This window comes from Vigna unguiculata, chromosome 5 (genome assembly GCF_004118075.2).
Source record: "Vigna unguiculata cultivar IT97K-499-35 chromosome 5, ASM411807v1, whole genome shotgun sequence".
Lineage (NCBI taxonomy): Eukaryota > Viridiplantae > Streptophyta > Magnoliopsida > Fabales > Fabaceae > Vigna > Vigna unguiculata.
The window spans coordinates 48,126,536-48,142,798 of NC_040283.1; the positions used below are offsets into that span (position 1 = coordinate 48,126,536).

The window sequence follows — 16,263 nt, forward strand, 5'->3', positions numbered from 1 at the left end:
TAACGCAATGTGACAATTCTAAAGGAGAGATAGGTTTAGCTAGAATGTTTCTTCCTGCACCCGTCCAAATTTCTTCCTGCATCTTCTCCAAATTTTCAAAAGTCTAGGACAAATGTAGGAAGAGACATCCTTTTACTTAATAGACCGGACAATTACTTTTCGCACCCATAAAAATCTTCCGGAAAGTGTTTTTCGTAAAATGGGAAGACATATGTTTTCCGGAATAAAATTTCCGGAAAAACCTTTTTGGTATTATAGAAAATAAATTTCAGATGAGCAAGAAGAAAATGATGGGTTGCAGTAAGTAATTTTCAGATAGGTATTTAACCCCAAAAAGTTTTTCATTGTTTGTATATCTAGTGATCCACCGAGGCCCAAGCAAAATCCGATCCATTTACGTGTGAATTATCTATTGATATATTGATGTGATCCAACGGCTAGGATGGTGCCACCTTTCCATGTTCTCTTACACTAGACCCCTCACTTGACCTTCTCTAATTTCTGTGTCTGTGGCACGCGCTCTCTCTCGCTCATTTCTCTGTCCGGCACGCGCTCTCTTTCTCTCTCTCTGCGATCTGCTCCAAGCAGCTCCTCCAAAATGCTGGCACGCTTAGCCGCGAATCGCTTCAACGAGATCCGTCACATTTTCCGTCAGGTTTTCCGTCGGTTTCCTCTTTCATTTCTTTCACTTTATTCTCCGATTTCCGTCTTTGTTTTTGTTTTTATTTTATTTTTTGTTTTCCCCTTTCTCAGCCTTCGAGGGCTTTCTCAACCGCTCTGAACTACGTAAGTGCTATTCGTTTTCGCTTCAATTCTCTCAGTTTCCGTTTTGTAATTTTGATTCTTATTATCTCCAATTTTGATTGGCATAGCACCTTGACTCACCGGACAATAGCCCTAACCTTCCATGGGAATTCACTGAACCCAACAAAGCAAAGGTAATGTTTCATTGCACTTTAAATGTTCATATTATGATTTTTCGTAATTTATCGTTATATAGTTCGCTATCAGAATACAGAAAATGTAGTGACAGGCACTGCTGAAGATTATTTGTTCAATCATCTAGCTTATAATCGGTATTGGCGTGGGTTGGGGTAATACTGCTATACGTGTCTTTTCTTTTCGAACTTTCTTGGTTGTGTATTAATTTTCACCCTTGATCGCTATAGACGTACAGTTTTCAAGAGTGTAGACGATGGTTCTCAGAATCTTACTATTCAGGATTCAAATCTTACAGTTCGATACAATTTGTTTAACTACTTCATTGTATCCCAAGATAAATTTGAATGACTATCTTACGAAGCATGAATAAATCTATTGGATTTTCGTTTTGCCGACATGATTTACACAGTTCTATGATTCATATGTTTTTACTTTCTCATCAGTTATGAAAAAATAAATAAAAATTCTGAGCTTAAATTTTAAATGAAAAGGTATTTGAAAGAACATTTATGAACTTATACTATATTATTGTTCACCTTTTTTGTCAATCACTCTATTTAGCTATTTAATGATTTTGTTTCTTTCATCTAAAATAAAAGCTTCACAAAATTATATGTTTCACTAATAGTTTTTTTGTAAGAGTTCTTCTTACGTTGTTTTTATTTATTTCTAGTTTAAATTGTTTACATCATTACACTGAACATCATGTACCATCTCTATGATATATTTGATGTAATCTTTCATTATACCTTAATATTATGAATTCATACAAAATTGCAATTCACGATTCAAAAATTGGCTCAGCACTTCATGATTCAAATCTTAACTCGATAACCTTGGTGTTGAGTGATTTGATTCAAATCCCTATTGCAGAGTTAAGGCACACTACATTTTCTGAGTCTGAGTAAGTTTAGAGTTATATGATTCAATGCCTTATCGATTGGTTCGTTATCATAATATTTCCAAGAGTTATGGATCTTTAGTTAGCTATGAAGATTACATGTATGATCCTTTTTGGTACCTGGCCCAAAATAATATAAACATTTAAAGGTTTTAGCATTTGCTAATTACAGGTTAAGGAGATTTTATCTCACTATCCATCCAACTATAAGCAATCTGCAGTGATTCCGCTTTTGGATCTTGCCCAGCAGCAGCATGGAGGCTGGCTCCCTGTTTCTGCAATGAATGCGGTATGTTGGTCTCCTGCTTGATGTATTCTTCTTAGAACATGTAGAAACATATCAAAGAACTAAGTCTGATTCTCTAAGAAGGTTCTGTACCCTGTTGGATGGAAAAGGTGTTATTGTGCTCAGTAGATAGTGTCTAGTAAGTACCAAGTAGAATAAGACCTGTAATAGTTCTCATGAAGTCTTGAAATTCTTGCGACATACACAAAATAAATTTACAGTAATTATAATCTTATTGAAATTATTGTTAAAATTGTAAGAGTGAAGCCTTTGATATATTTTGTATTGTACATTATTTTGCTCAAATATCATTCTGCTGGTTGACATACATGCTATGCCTAAAATCTATGCTCAAATATCATTCTTCTATGTAAATACTCATCATTGTTTGATTGAGTTATACTTGTAGCTTCTTGTCACTTGACACTGATAATTCAGTGAAAGTCACATATTTACATAATCTTGGCAATCTATAGTTTAATTTTCTTTCTAATGCAAAAAGTTATGTTATTCTTTATTAACAGTTAGCGTTTTGGATTATTTAGGTAGCAAATATTATAGAGGTTCCTCCTATACGGGTCTATGAGGTTGCTACATTTTACTCCATGTTCAATCGAGCTAAGGTGAAATCATATTATCCTTTAATGATTTTTAGTTTTCCTAATCCACATAAATACAGGCCAAAGCTTAGCTGGACCAACTTGCTTTCAGGTTGGGAAGTACCATCTATTGGTTTGTGGAACAACACCTTGTATGATACGTGGTTCGCGAGGAATTGAAGAAGCCTTATTGAAACACTTGGGAGTGAAGCGCAATGGTTAGTTCACCTGTCTTAATTTCTTCCATTATCTGTAGGTTGTCATTGTATTGTACCTTATTCGTGGAAAATTGGAACCATATGCATTCTCTGATAATTAGTTTTCTTTCACCTCTGATTTGCAGAAGTAACACCAGACGGTTTGTTTTCTGTTGGAGAAATGGAATGCATGGTGAGTCTTATTTTAATTTTGTCAAGTTTGTTGTTTTTAGAGTTGTATAATTGGTTGATATGCGCTTGTACTATAATTGTATTTAGAGGAAGAAATTACATTACATTAAATACAAAACTGGACTGTTTGGATAACAGTGTTGTCATAATTTTCGATGTGTGTGCCTGATAGCCTTCATGAATTTATAAAGTAGTGTTTGACCTTTCTCCAGTAATATTATTAAGTTATCCTAAAAAATCCTTGCATTGTTAGCATAAGAGCAGAAAAAGAGAATAACCGAATGTGGTATAAAGCTTTTGTTGTTTTAGAGTAAAGTAAAATCCAAGAGGATGAGGAAGAAGTGCATACTTGTCTTCTGTATTTACTGAATGTGGTGATCACTTGATGTTCTTGGGTAATTTTTTTGACCAACCAATGGTGAACGATCGACTTTACTGGTGTTGTGCAGGGATGCTGTGTGAATGCTCCTATGATTACAGTGGCCGATTATTCAAATGGATCAGAGGGATACACATATAATTACTATGTCCGTCTTTCCTCTTTTTTTCTCTATTTTTTTTTCCAGGGGAGGGGTGAAACACTCTTTAACATGTCATACTGATGCCAATTACAGGAAGATGTAACCCCGGAGAAAGTAGTTGATATAGTAGAAAAGCTGAGAAAGGGTGAGAAGCCACCGGTAAGGCCATTGACTACGATCTATTTTAACACTGCCCTTGTTTTAGAAACTTATACCTTGTTAAATTATGAATCTGGTTTGTTTTTCTTCAGCATGGCACGCAAAATCCCCTACGGATTAGGAGTGGACCTGAAGGAGGGAATACTACTTTGTTAGGTGAGCCCAAGCCTCCTCCCTGCCGTGACCTGGATGCCTGCTGAAGTGTGATACGTTTTGCCTTCAATAATGTATGGCTTGCACGTTTTCGAGCTTGCCTTAAATCAAACCTTAAATCAAACATTGTCAGATTGTTAGATGCTCAACCAATTTTTGTATTAGCAACCTGCCTTGATGGCTTTCGCTAAAAAAGTGTCATAAACGCCATCAGATTCTTGATTGTTTATTACTTTCCGAGCGTATCTATGCTATGCTTTTTCTGTACTCTGTACATTAATCATCATGAATGAAATTTGAGATTACGATGTTAAGAAGTGAATAACGTTACACCTTACCCATGTGGGTGTGTGGGATGGGCTTATCAACAAGAGTAGGATAGAGCTTTCGTGTTTAATGTAACATTCACTTGATAATGCCCAATTGCGAAGGTTACTCCGAGGATAGGTTGAACAATGAAGTTTGATTGTTTTAATTAATATCAAATTTTGACAATCAGAGTAATTCCGTAGGGGCACCAAGCTAACTCCTTGTGCGTGCACCATTTTTCTTACTAGATTTTAACACTCATGAATAACTGCCGATAGAGGTTGAATAATACATGGATTTGGTTTATTGGATTTCTCGGATGACACTGACACAATTCCGTTGTTGTTATCGTGTGTTGTGGACAGCTGAAAGTTAAAGATCGAGCATTGAAGAATATTTTGAGAAGGAGGATAAAATTTGATCTTGTCAAGTTTTACTGATGCTTTATGAATTTAAATTTAAATTTATTCCGGTAAAAAACATTTTAGGGGAAATTTCCTAATGATTTAAAGTGAGATATGTAAGGTATGAAAAATAAGGAATTACAAATTTAGAAAATATATAAGAAAAACTTGTGTTAAATTTTATGTAAAATCATGATGAAATTTGTACTAAAAATGTATACAGTACTGGATTATATGTGTTTTATTAATATTTACATATACTTATGTTATTATTGATTATGTAAAAGATATAATTATATTTTGACACAATTATTTATTTTTTAATATAATTAATTTTATAGCTAATATTTTATTAATATTTATTTATTTTATTAAATTGAGTTGGAAAGGAATTAATTAGAGATACATGTGAAAAGGTAGACGGTCACTGGTCTGCGGGTAGCATCGCAACGTAACAGGGCATTGGTGTGTTCGGTATAGTCGATGATGACTAGGCAAGACACGTGTATATATTCGCAGGTGGTCTGAAGCGTGCCTGGGCCAGCTAGATACGTGTCTGTTCAATTCAGCCCAACCATTTCATCTCTGCTCTTAAGGTTTTCTTTCTTCTTCTTTGTTGTGAATTTTCTATTTTATTTTTTTTGATCGGCTTATTTTTTATTTTCTTTTTCATTTATCGTTCTACTATATGCACTGAAAATATCATTTGATATTTGCTATTCTCCAGTCCAGTCGAGTGGTTTAGTGAGTAATAATAGATGGTTCTGCAGATTTTGGTTTGAATTCCAAAACTAGTGATGGGGACTGCATCATCTATGTTAACTCAATACGACATCGAGGAAGTTCAAGAACACTGCAATAATTTATGTAGTTCCTCTCTCTCTCTCTCTCTCTTCTCCCTTCTGTTGTCCCTTTATGACTGTCGGTTTTTTTAACATTAATTAAGATCTGAAATTGGGTTCCAAACTCAGTTTCCCAGCAGGAAATTGTGTCGTTGTATCAAAGATTTTGTCAACTTGACCGCAATGCCAAGGGATTTATTTCGGCGGATGAGTTCTTGTCCGTCCCCGAGTTTGCCATGAATCCACTTTCTCAGGTGCTCACTTTTTTCGCTTTATGGCCATTTCGACCCTAACATTTGTTTTTGTCGTTTGTGTACTTTCTTTCCCATCACTGCATGCTAAAGGGTGGGTTCTGATCTGTTTTCCCATTGTTGATGGACTTTGTGCTTGTTCGCAGAGGCTGCTCAAGATGGTGGACGGTTTGAATTTTAAAGACTTTGTGGCCTTCTTATCTGCATTCAGTGCCAAAGCCAATGCACAACAAAAAATAGAGCGTACGTTTTAATTACATCGTACATCGGAGTTATTCAATGCTCTCCGATGTTGTTGTTTTTATGAATTATAGTTTAACTTCGTGAGTTAGAAGATGTACTTCAGTTTAGGGATTGATTTTGCATTCTCGTGTTCACCGGAGATTCCTAAGTTCTGACCTTGGTCTGAAGGGAATACCTAATTCAATAATTGGGATGTTCAATAGTGAAGATGTCATTTTCTGTTGCTTAGCACACTCACTTATAAGCACCTGAATATGTTTGAGAGGGAAAACTTGCTGCTATACGGGTTATGCAAATTTTGGGCAGACCTATCTAATTTTATCTACTCCAATTGAATGCGATGTTGGTTAATTCATTTTGGATAAAGAGCTAAGGGTAACATCCAGCTTATTAATTAGTATCACCAACCAACCAAGTATGTCCTATTATTATACAAATATAACTCCCAGTCTTTCAGTTATTAATGCTGACCAATCAATAGCCAACTATGGTCATTGATTTTGATCAATTTGCTACAAGAATCCTATATTAGGGACTCTTTATAGGTATCCTACAGAGAAGAGAAGTGAATGTTAGGGTGGTCAGTGGGATGAAAACATGGACACTTACCAATTCTGAATTTTCTCTATTTTTTTATGCGTAGATCATACTTTTCAAGTTGTTCTCATTCCATTGATTCAGAATTATTGTTCAAGAGATTCGGGTTTTGCATTTGGATGAACTAGATGTCTCTGCATCTCACAAATAATAGGGTGGTCCAGTGTACAATGCTACTGCTTGGTGGGTGGATGTCATAGCTTTAACCTCGCAACATAGACACTGTTTCCTTGATTTGGAACCCGACCTCTATAGATCAAGGGCAAAACCTCACTGTTGCTTCGAGACCTTCATCTTTCACATGATTTGAAGATAGAATGAGACAAAAGTAGAGATCAGCAAGCAAAAAAATTCATTTATAAATGATAACGTACATATGATAGTTAGAACTTATGATATAAGTAGTGTCTTTTTAGTAGGATCCAACCCTGCCTTAGAACATATGTATAGTCTTCACAGTTTTTGTTAAATATATTTGCAAGAGCTGATAGCTGCGACAATGTAGTTAAAGGGTGAGAAACTGTTGATGCAGATACGGAGTTCATATATTATGAATTATTCTATGATTTTCATCATTTGAAGAGGGAATACTTTGTGGGCAGGGAATTGATAACTTTTTTCTTAATAAATTACAATAATATATTCAGTTACCTTCATTGTACTTATAGTTTCTAGCCTTTTGCAGTTATTTTCAAAGTCTTTGATTCAGATCGTAATGGAAAGGTGTCTTTCAAAGATATATTGGAAGTGCTAAAAGATTTGTCAGGTTCATTCATGTCCGATGAACAGAGAGAGGTATCACCAACAATCTGATCACTTCCATGTATTGTTTAATCATGAAGTAGCTTTCCCACTAATAGTTGCTAAATAACCAAGTAGGTCTTCATCTGTTACTGGTTTGACATCCCTATTTCAAATGTGGTGTGCTGAAGTCTGAGTTTAGTATCATATAGTTTCCTAGGATTAGTACATTCATCATTCATTACTTGTTACAACTGGAATATAATTTGGTTGTTGAGTTACATAGTTTTTATTCCTTGATCACATCTCTTTTGCAAGTTCTCTAAAGGGTAACCAATAGATTTCTATAGTTTTTGAAAATACAATTTGTTATAAGTTAACTGTATATCAATTTAGCAAAATCTATTTTTTTTTTCTCCATATATACCTTTTCAGTTGTGCTTGTATCATATTTAGATTTAGATTTAACTGGAGTTTGGCTAATTTTGTTCTCTGTTCAATTTGCAGGAAGCTCTCAGTCAAGTTCTAAAAGAAGCAGGATACACAAAAGACTCTTACTTGACGTTGGATGACTTCATTAAGGTCTGTACATTTTGTTATGTATTTCCTCTGTACATTGAATGTCTGCTATGTTTGATTTAGTTTCTAATTTTAATTTGTCACAGGTTCTTGGTCAATCTGACCTAAAAATGGATGTTGAAGTCCCTGTTGATTGAAACTAGCTTCAGTTTTCCCTGTCCTGGTGAAAGATAAAACTGTAAACTCTATTCATAAGATTCTTGTAATATATTTCATGTGGAAATGAAAAGTGCACAGTACCTTTGTCTCCTTTCTTCTTGGGATTCTTGTAATGTCGTTGCCTTTCAGCCACTAGCTGTTTAGGAGCCAATTTGAAAAGCTCGAGGTTGATTCAGTTTTTCACATACCTTGACAGTTTTTTTGTTTTTTTTTTTTTTGCAAATTTTTTAGTCTACTGGATTCAGAGTTAGGTAATTCTATCCTATTTGAAGTTTCAACTGTTGATGAACTTGCCAAGTTCAAGTTTCTTTCTGTGTTATAATCTCAGCAGTGTCTCTTCCGCACTAAAGCAGCATGAAGATTGTTGCTGTGTTAGATTAGAACATTGTGATTTTCATCATCATTTGTGATACTAGTCTGATTTGGTTCTCATCCTAACAAGATAATTTTGACGAGTATTTGAATATTTATATTTAAATTTTTAAATATAACATGTATACAAATCCATTTTAATTCATAATGTTATTTCTTTTATAATTATATATAGAAACCTATCCAAACTGAGTTTAAGTATGAGATTACAAATTATAATCATTGATTGTTATCGGAAATGCTTATGTATGCTGACACATTGAAGAAGATGGATTAATCCTCTCCCCTTCATTTGAATATTCAAAGGTCAAAGTCATGTTTAAAACAGATTAATTACAGAAAAATAACTATTAATTTAAAATATTTAAGTTGTTTTGATATGCATCCACTGTATTATTTATTGGTTGTAGTTTCCAAACTTTGCGTCTACATGTATAAACTAACATAATCTATAAATTATTTCTTTTTAAAGTTTAGCATAATATAAATACAGAAGTGGTACTAAAGTCTAATGACTTGTATTAGTGATCGATTCAGTTGAATACAATATAAATTTTATATCAAAAGTCTCACGGTATAAAAAAAATTATATATCTATTATCTTAAAGTTTTGAAAAAGAGAAAACTCATTTAATCTTTTATATAAATTAGATTTGTGTATTATTGGTGCTTCGACATAAGATTAATCACTTATCTTGTAGAAATTCAAGGTGAGCATGCATTCAGTGCTCACATACATGTCGATTAGAAAGGTTTATTTTTTATACGTTTTGGCTAATTGCATTTTATGATCAAAACGTGTTTTGCAAATCTAGTTTGCAAGATATTTATTATAGTATTAGAAGTGTATATTAATTTAATTCTAAATTATCATTTATAATAAAATTATTAAACTAATGCTTTTTTTTATCTCTGTTATTGAATGATTGAATAATATCATAAAATATTAATTTTAATTGATTTTTTTTTATCTATTCTTCTATTCATTATACTGTCTGTTGTTTATTTTGTTCTTAATTCTTGCAGCCCACAACATTCTGAAAAAACCCGAACGGCCGCCCAATGTTTGTGAAAAATTATACTGTTTTTCTGTCTCTGTAACACCACACGCCCACAAATCAAATCACTGCTTCATTCATATTTACTCATACAGTATTTTCAAATTAAAAAAAAATAGTTTTATATAATTGTAATATCCAACGGTTTTCTCTTTTTTATTAAATTCTGCATTTGAGGGTCATGTCAACAACGCTTTAGCTTAACACTGGCCACTATGAAACATAAATTATAATTTTCATTTCTTTATTTATAATAGTATACTATTGTATATACGCAACTGGCACCAGTGTATGTTGGTATAAATGGGATCGGATTCAAGTTTTTATACGTAAAATACAAATTTCTACGTATACAAAAAATACCATGGTAAGAAAAACGGAAAAGTGGCATTACAATTACTGTTTTACCCATTTGTCATCTCCCTATATAAACCTCAGTGGACTTGTTTCAGTTAGCGTAACCACTCACTCGTAAACAACCGTCTCTAACAAACTTTGAAGCAAAATCTACTTTATTCTCTTTCTCACTCTGAATTCTCTCACTACACTGCTTCAACAATGTCAATGGTTTCTCCATCTTCAAGAACTCAAACGTCACCGCGCTCGTACTCCTCAGCGTTTGCGTCCACGTCGGCGACGAATTTCTCTCCCGGAATATACTCCTCCGCGAACTCCAGAGTGCAGCGCCACCTTCCATCATCTTCATCATCGTCGTCGGTGAGATTCTTGGCAGTGGAGCAGAGTGCGGAGTCTTCGGTGCGGCGCTCAATGACGGTGGCAACGACGAGTCAGACGAAGAAGGAGGCGGCATCCTCGTCGTCGTCGTCGTCGTCAAAGAGTGAGAGCGAGAAGAGGAAGTGCATGTGTTCTCCAACCATGCATCCTGGTTCGTTCCGATGCGCGTACCACAAACAGTTAGCGGAGAGGCAGCAGCAGCAACAGCAGCAACAGGAGAAGCAACAGGAGAAGCAACAGCATCAGCGGCAGCAACAGGAGAAGCAACAGTATCAGCGGCAGCAGCAGCAAACGACGTCGTTGAGCAGTAGAAAACTGAACCTTCTGAGATCTGCGATGAAGAATTCGGTTGTGAGGAGGATTGGAGGAGTGGACGGAGAGATTGTGCGGAGAGCCTTGACGACTCTGGTTAGACCGTCGTCGCACTACTTGCATCGCCGTGTGGCCTTTCAGCCCAGGCCCACTCGCCTCTCCCTCATGTCCAAAGCCCAAGACCAATCGATTCTCAATAATAAACAATAATACTCTTTTTCATTTTCGGAAAATACACTTGTGTGAATATTCTTGGTATAGATACATCTATAATATACGTTTAGATAAAGATTTAGATAATACTGTGTTTTAAATTTCATTCTCACTCAAATCACTCAAGATAATATAATTTCATCATTGATCAACTCCACTTAATCAGATTTCTAAACATAAATTAATACAAATATCATTATACTATGTTGTTGTTGTTAATAAGATTTTTCTCTTCATCTAAATTACACTACTTTATATGCTTCCGAATCGTAGCAAGCATCAACATTTTCATGGTTTGGTTTTGGAGTCATCTTTTTGTCCCAAAAACAGGACTAGAAACAATTTTTTTTTTAAATATGTTTTTAACTTATATGCCTTTATCTATTTTTAACTTTTGTAAAATTATTGGATTAATTTTAAATCTTAACATTTGTAACTATTACGGTTTTTAGTTATTATGATTGTTAGTTATAATTAATAATATATATACACCTTCATTTCAAATAAACTTATTCAACGCTTTTTTAGTCTATTTTGTTGTCTTATAATATCATTTATCTTATAATTTTTGTTAATTTATGTTTATATAAAAGGTTGTGAATATTTCGATTATTTTCCTTCTAAAAACAGAAAATATTAATTAATATATTCAATACAACAAACATTTAAAATTAAAATAACTATATTGTTGGGTCTTGTAATACAATTAAGTAATCTATTTATTATTAAATATAAATAAAATAATTATATATTTTACATAAATAATATTTTTATTTATTTATAACAATATACTCTTATATTTATATTTCGTTTCCCCAACTTTATTCTTAATTATTAATTAAAAAATTAATTATTTTATAAATAATTTATCTTGAATTGTATGCTCAATTTTTGTATGTTTTTAATCGTTATTTTAATTTTTTTTATACATATTTTATTTTTATAATTTTACACTTAACAATTATTTTAAAAATTAATTATATATTTTTTATTGATCTTAATTCAAATTTTTATAAAAATTAAAATATATTTTCGCTCAAATATATTAATTTTAATATTCTAATATTGAATTACTATAAAATAACTTTTTTAACATATCACAATTAGAGATGGCAACGAGGCAGAGCGGGCACGGGTTTCGCTATCCCATACACATTCCCATAAAATAAATTCATCTCCATCCTCATACCCAAACCCAACGGGTATTAAACTTTTGACCCATCTCCATACCCACCAGGTAACAGGTATAATCTCCTACCCATACCCATTTTCTTACTACTTCAATATCAATTTTAATTAATTTTTATAAAATAATAAAATTTTTATGATAAAGGAAACATAATATTATTAAATATTCAATATTAAAATGATGATTGTTTCTTCGATATCAAATACTTTAAAATAAATTATAATTGTTTACATTTTATATAATAATACCAAATAAAATTTCATGAGAACTAAAACAATTATTAAATTTGCAAATATTAATGAAACATAATTGATAAAATTTAAAAATATTTTTTAAAAAATATAAAAGAAAAACAAATATTCAAATTAAAATATATTTTAAATGTTTGTTTACTTCAATCTTTTAAATTCTAATAAATCTTTTTTTTATACACTAATAAAAGTTATAATACATCATTTGATCAAAATGATACAAAGAACATAATTGATATTTTAAATGTTTGTTTACTTCAATCTTTTAAATTCTAATAAATATATTTTTTATACACTAATAAAAGTTATAATACATCATTTGATCAAAATGATACAAAGAACAACTAATAATCATAATAAAAGTTTAAAATAAATTATAATTGTTTACATTTTAGATTATAATACCAAATAAAGTTTCACGAGAACCAACACATTTATTAAATTTACAAACATTAATGAAACCTAGTTGATAATATTTAAAAATATTTAAAAAAAATATAAACGAAAAACAAATATTCAAATTAAAATATATTTTAAATGTTTATTTACTTCAATCTTTTAAATTTTAATGAATCTCTTTTTTATACACTAATAAAAGTTATAATACATCATTTTATCAAAATGATACAAAGAACAAATAATAATCATAATAAAAGTTTAAAATAAATTATAATTGTTTACATTTTAGATTATAATACCAAATAAAGTTTCATGAGAACCAACACATTTATTAAATTTACAAACATTAATGAAACCTAGTTGATAATATTTAAAAATATTTTTTTAAAAATATAAACGAAAAACAAATATTCAAATTAAAATATATTTTAAATGTTTGTTTACTTCAATCTTTTAAATTCTAATGAATCTCTTTTTTATACACTACTAAAAGTTATAATACATCATTTGATCAAAATGACACAAATAACAAATAATAATCATAATAAAAGTTTAAAATAAATTATAATTATTTACATTTTAGATTATAATACCAAATAAAATTTTATGAGAACCAGCACATTTATTAAATTTGCAAACATTAATGAAACCTAGTTGATAAAATTTAAAAATATTTTTAAATAAATATAAAAGTAAACAAATATTCAAATTAAAATATATTTTAAATGTTTGTTTACTTCAATCTTTTAAATTCTAATGAATATATTTTTTATACACTAATAAAAATTATAATACATTACTTAATCAAAATGATACAAAGACCAAATAATAATCATAATAATAAAATTTTAACAGAGATCTTGTATCTTTTGAACTTCAATTATGTTGGATGGTGATAAAAAAATATTAATGACAATTACATTAAATTTTTATATTGTAGTAAATAAAAGCTATTTATATAATTATAGTGAAAAAATTACAAAATGATTGATAATGAGTTAAAAAATAAAAAATAATTAAATAAAATATATCGAAATAGTATTTTACATAACGAAAATAAATAATAAATAAAAATATGAAAAAATTAACAAATGTTTACAAACAATTTGAGAGACTATTAAAAGAAATCGCACAAAGGAAAACAAATGTATAATTAAGAGTATGATAAGTTGAAAAATATCTTAGAGATCTAAGAAAACTTTTTAAATATCAATATATATATTCAGTAGTTGAGAAATAACAAAAAATGTTTTAGTGAAATAAAAAAGTTATTCAAATGAAACAAAAACTAATAATAAGAATAATAAGTAAATGATTTTTTTATATTACCTACTAAACGGAATGTTTGTGCTATTAAATACTTAAATTGAGAGTATTAAACATTTTCATGTGAAAGAAAAATATACATTAAATAAAAATATTAAAAAATAATAGAAATATTCAAATGTGAGACATAAAAAATTTTAATTAACATACATATTTTGAACATAATTACATAAAGATTATGATAAGATGAAAAATATAATTGAAATGCAAATGAATTTCATGACAAACCAAATAATTAGAATAAATAAAAAATAATATATATATATATATATATATATATAAATATGTGGTTATTTAATTAATTAGGAATATTAATTTAAACGGGACGGGTAATATGGCGGGGATATGTACATCCCCATACCCATCCCCATACCCAATTGAAAAAGTCGGGGATTCCCCATACCCATACCCATACCCAGTCAATGCCGGAATTCCCCGTCAAAACAGGGACGGGTTCGGACAATGCTCACGGGACCGGGTTTATCTGTCATCTCTAATCACAATCATAAATTTTATCCGTAATTTGAATCGGGAAATAATAAGTGAAGAGTAAGAAAAGAAAAAAAAATTGGAAAGTGAGATGGTTTGAGTTAAAGAAAAATATGAATAAATAAATAAATAAGTAATTTTTATAAATTATTTAATTAATATAATAAAATAAAACAGATTTATTGATTTAATATTTTAAACAATTATTATAATGTTGTTAAATTTTAAGATTAAATATCATTAAATGTAAATAAATATTTAAATTTAGACACATTAGCTTAAAAATTCTCCTTATTAGTTGATTACTTACTTAAAAAAATAATCTTAGATTATTTTTTACCTGAAAAAAAATCTTAATTTTGTCAAATAATATTATATTAAAAATATTTTTGTAAATCTAAATTAGAGTACAATAAAATTATATCATAAAATCTGGATGATAACAAAAGTACTACTAAAATGATGAAGATAATTTGCATGTTGCTTTCCAAAACATTTGTTGGCTTGTTATAAAATAAATTAATTAAAAAAATATTTTTATACAACGTGATTTTTTTTTAATATTCAGATTAACACGTAAAGTAATATGTGAAATAGACTATGTACTTATCTATATAAATAAAATAAAAAAAAATGATATTATTACAGTGTTTTATAAGAATTCTCATATTTTCTCCATATCTTATTTAAAAAGATGAAATTAAAAACAATATTAATACAACTCACTGTGATATAAAATAACGAAAAAAAAACAAACAAATTATATAAATTTATAAAAATTGAGAAAAGAATGTTTGCTTATAGTTTTAAATATTAGGTTAGTATCTTTGTGTATACTTGTATAGACATTATAATATTTAAAATAAATAAACATTACCTCATGCTTAGTTGAGCATATTTTGACCTGTGATTGAGTTTTTTTTTTTTTTTGTTATTAAGCTTCCCAAGTTATTATATTTCTGAATACTGAACCCTTTATTAAACCGACAAACATAGATCAAATGGCTAATATATGTTCCAAAAGGCTGAACTCTTCATACATATGCAATATAATAATTTAAAATGATAGAAGAATCTCTGACAAATTAACTTATACAGGAATTACTTTTAACTTTCAAAAAATTTTATTTAATTTTTTCCTTTCAAAAGTATTTATAGAAGTTTTATTTTGGTATAAAAAATAATCTAAAATAGGCTTTGTGATAATGCAATGCAATAATTAAATATGTATTTAAGTACTTCTAAATATGTTTTCAACATTGGTTTTGATATAATTATTATTATTATTATTATTATTATTACTGACAAAGACATTGTCGTACGTGTATTCTCGTAATTTTTAATTTTTATTAAAATTTGATTTAAAATCAATAATATTTATTTTTAAAATATATGTAATAAATTTTAAAATAATTATTAAATAAAATAATTGTTAAAAAAGAATTTTTTAAAATAATGATAGATTTAAAAAAAGTAAAAATATACTAATTATAAAATAATTAATTTTTAAAATAATAATTAAAAATAAAATTGAAAAAAAAAATTGACAATTTTTTTTTATATATTATTATAGATTATTATTATTATTATTAACCTCCTTGAACTTTACCTCTTAGCATGTATATATTCTAAATTTTAGTTAATTTTAAACTACGTCATATTTACACATAAACATCAAAATATCACGTGCAAGAACTTTACATATTTCATGAAGCTATGTACGAAATAGATTATTTGATTCAATTGAAACTACTTATTAAGAAAAGTTTAATTCAATTATTATATTTATATGAACACGGGTTGTAGGGTGTAGTAGGGTGAGATGAGTATTTCAGTACTCTATT

At 29.6% G+C, this 16,263-nt stretch overlaps 3 protein-coding genes across 5 annotated transcripts; all 3 read left to right on the forward strand.

Moving 5' to 3' along the window:
• Positions 1 to 429: 429 nt before the first annotated feature.
• Positions 430 to 4,267, forward strand: LOC114183348 (NADH dehydrogenase [ubiquinone] flavoprotein 2, mitochondrial). The gene is made up of 10 exons (XM_028070350.1): positions 430 to 655; positions 754 to 786; positions 873 to 938; positions 2,016 to 2,132; positions 2,675 to 2,752; positions 2,841 to 2,946; positions 3,072 to 3,118; positions 3,567 to 3,644; positions 3,732 to 3,797; positions 3,890 to 4,267. The coding sequence occupies exons 1-10, from the start codon at positions 599 to 601 to the stop codon at positions 3,995 to 3,997; spliced, it is 756 nt and encodes a 251-aa protein (XP_027926151.1). The 5' UTR covers positions 430 to 598; the 3' UTR covers positions 3,998 to 4,267.
• An 810-nt stretch (positions 4,268 to 5,077) lies between these two features.
• On the forward strand, positions 5,078 to 8,487 carry LOC114183680 (calcineurin subunit B-like). Of its 3 annotated transcripts, none has more exons than XM_028070788.1 (7): positions 5,078 to 5,259; positions 5,434 to 5,530; positions 5,635 to 5,759; positions 5,903 to 5,999; positions 7,282 to 7,391; positions 7,845 to 7,919; positions 8,003 to 8,487. In XM_028070788.1, exons 2-7 carry the CDS (start codon positions 5,461 to 5,463, stop codon positions 8,051 to 8,053), a joined length of 528 nt encoding a protein of 175 aa, XP_027926589.1. In that variant the 5' UTR covers positions 5,078 to 5,259; positions 5,434 to 5,460; the 3' UTR covers positions 8,054 to 8,487. The 3 variants fall into 3 exon arrangements, with proteins under 3 accessions (XP_027926589.1, XP_027926590.1, XP_027926588.1); XM_028070789.1 differs by having other exon boundaries at positions 5,095 to 5,259; positions 5,391 to 5,530; XM_028070787.1 differs by lacking the exon at positions 5,078 to 5,259 and having other exon boundaries at positions 5,278 to 5,530.
• A 1,576-nt stretch (positions 8,488 to 10,063) lies between these two features.
• LOC114184802 (ras guanine nucleotide exchange factor B-like) lies at positions 10,064 to 10,762 on the forward strand. The gene has a single exon (XM_028072108.1). The coding sequence runs from the start codon at positions 10,064 to 10,066 to the stop codon at positions 10,760 to 10,762; it is 699 nt and encodes a 232-aa protein (XP_027927909.1).
• Positions 10,763 to 16,263: the final 5,501 nt, after the last annotated feature.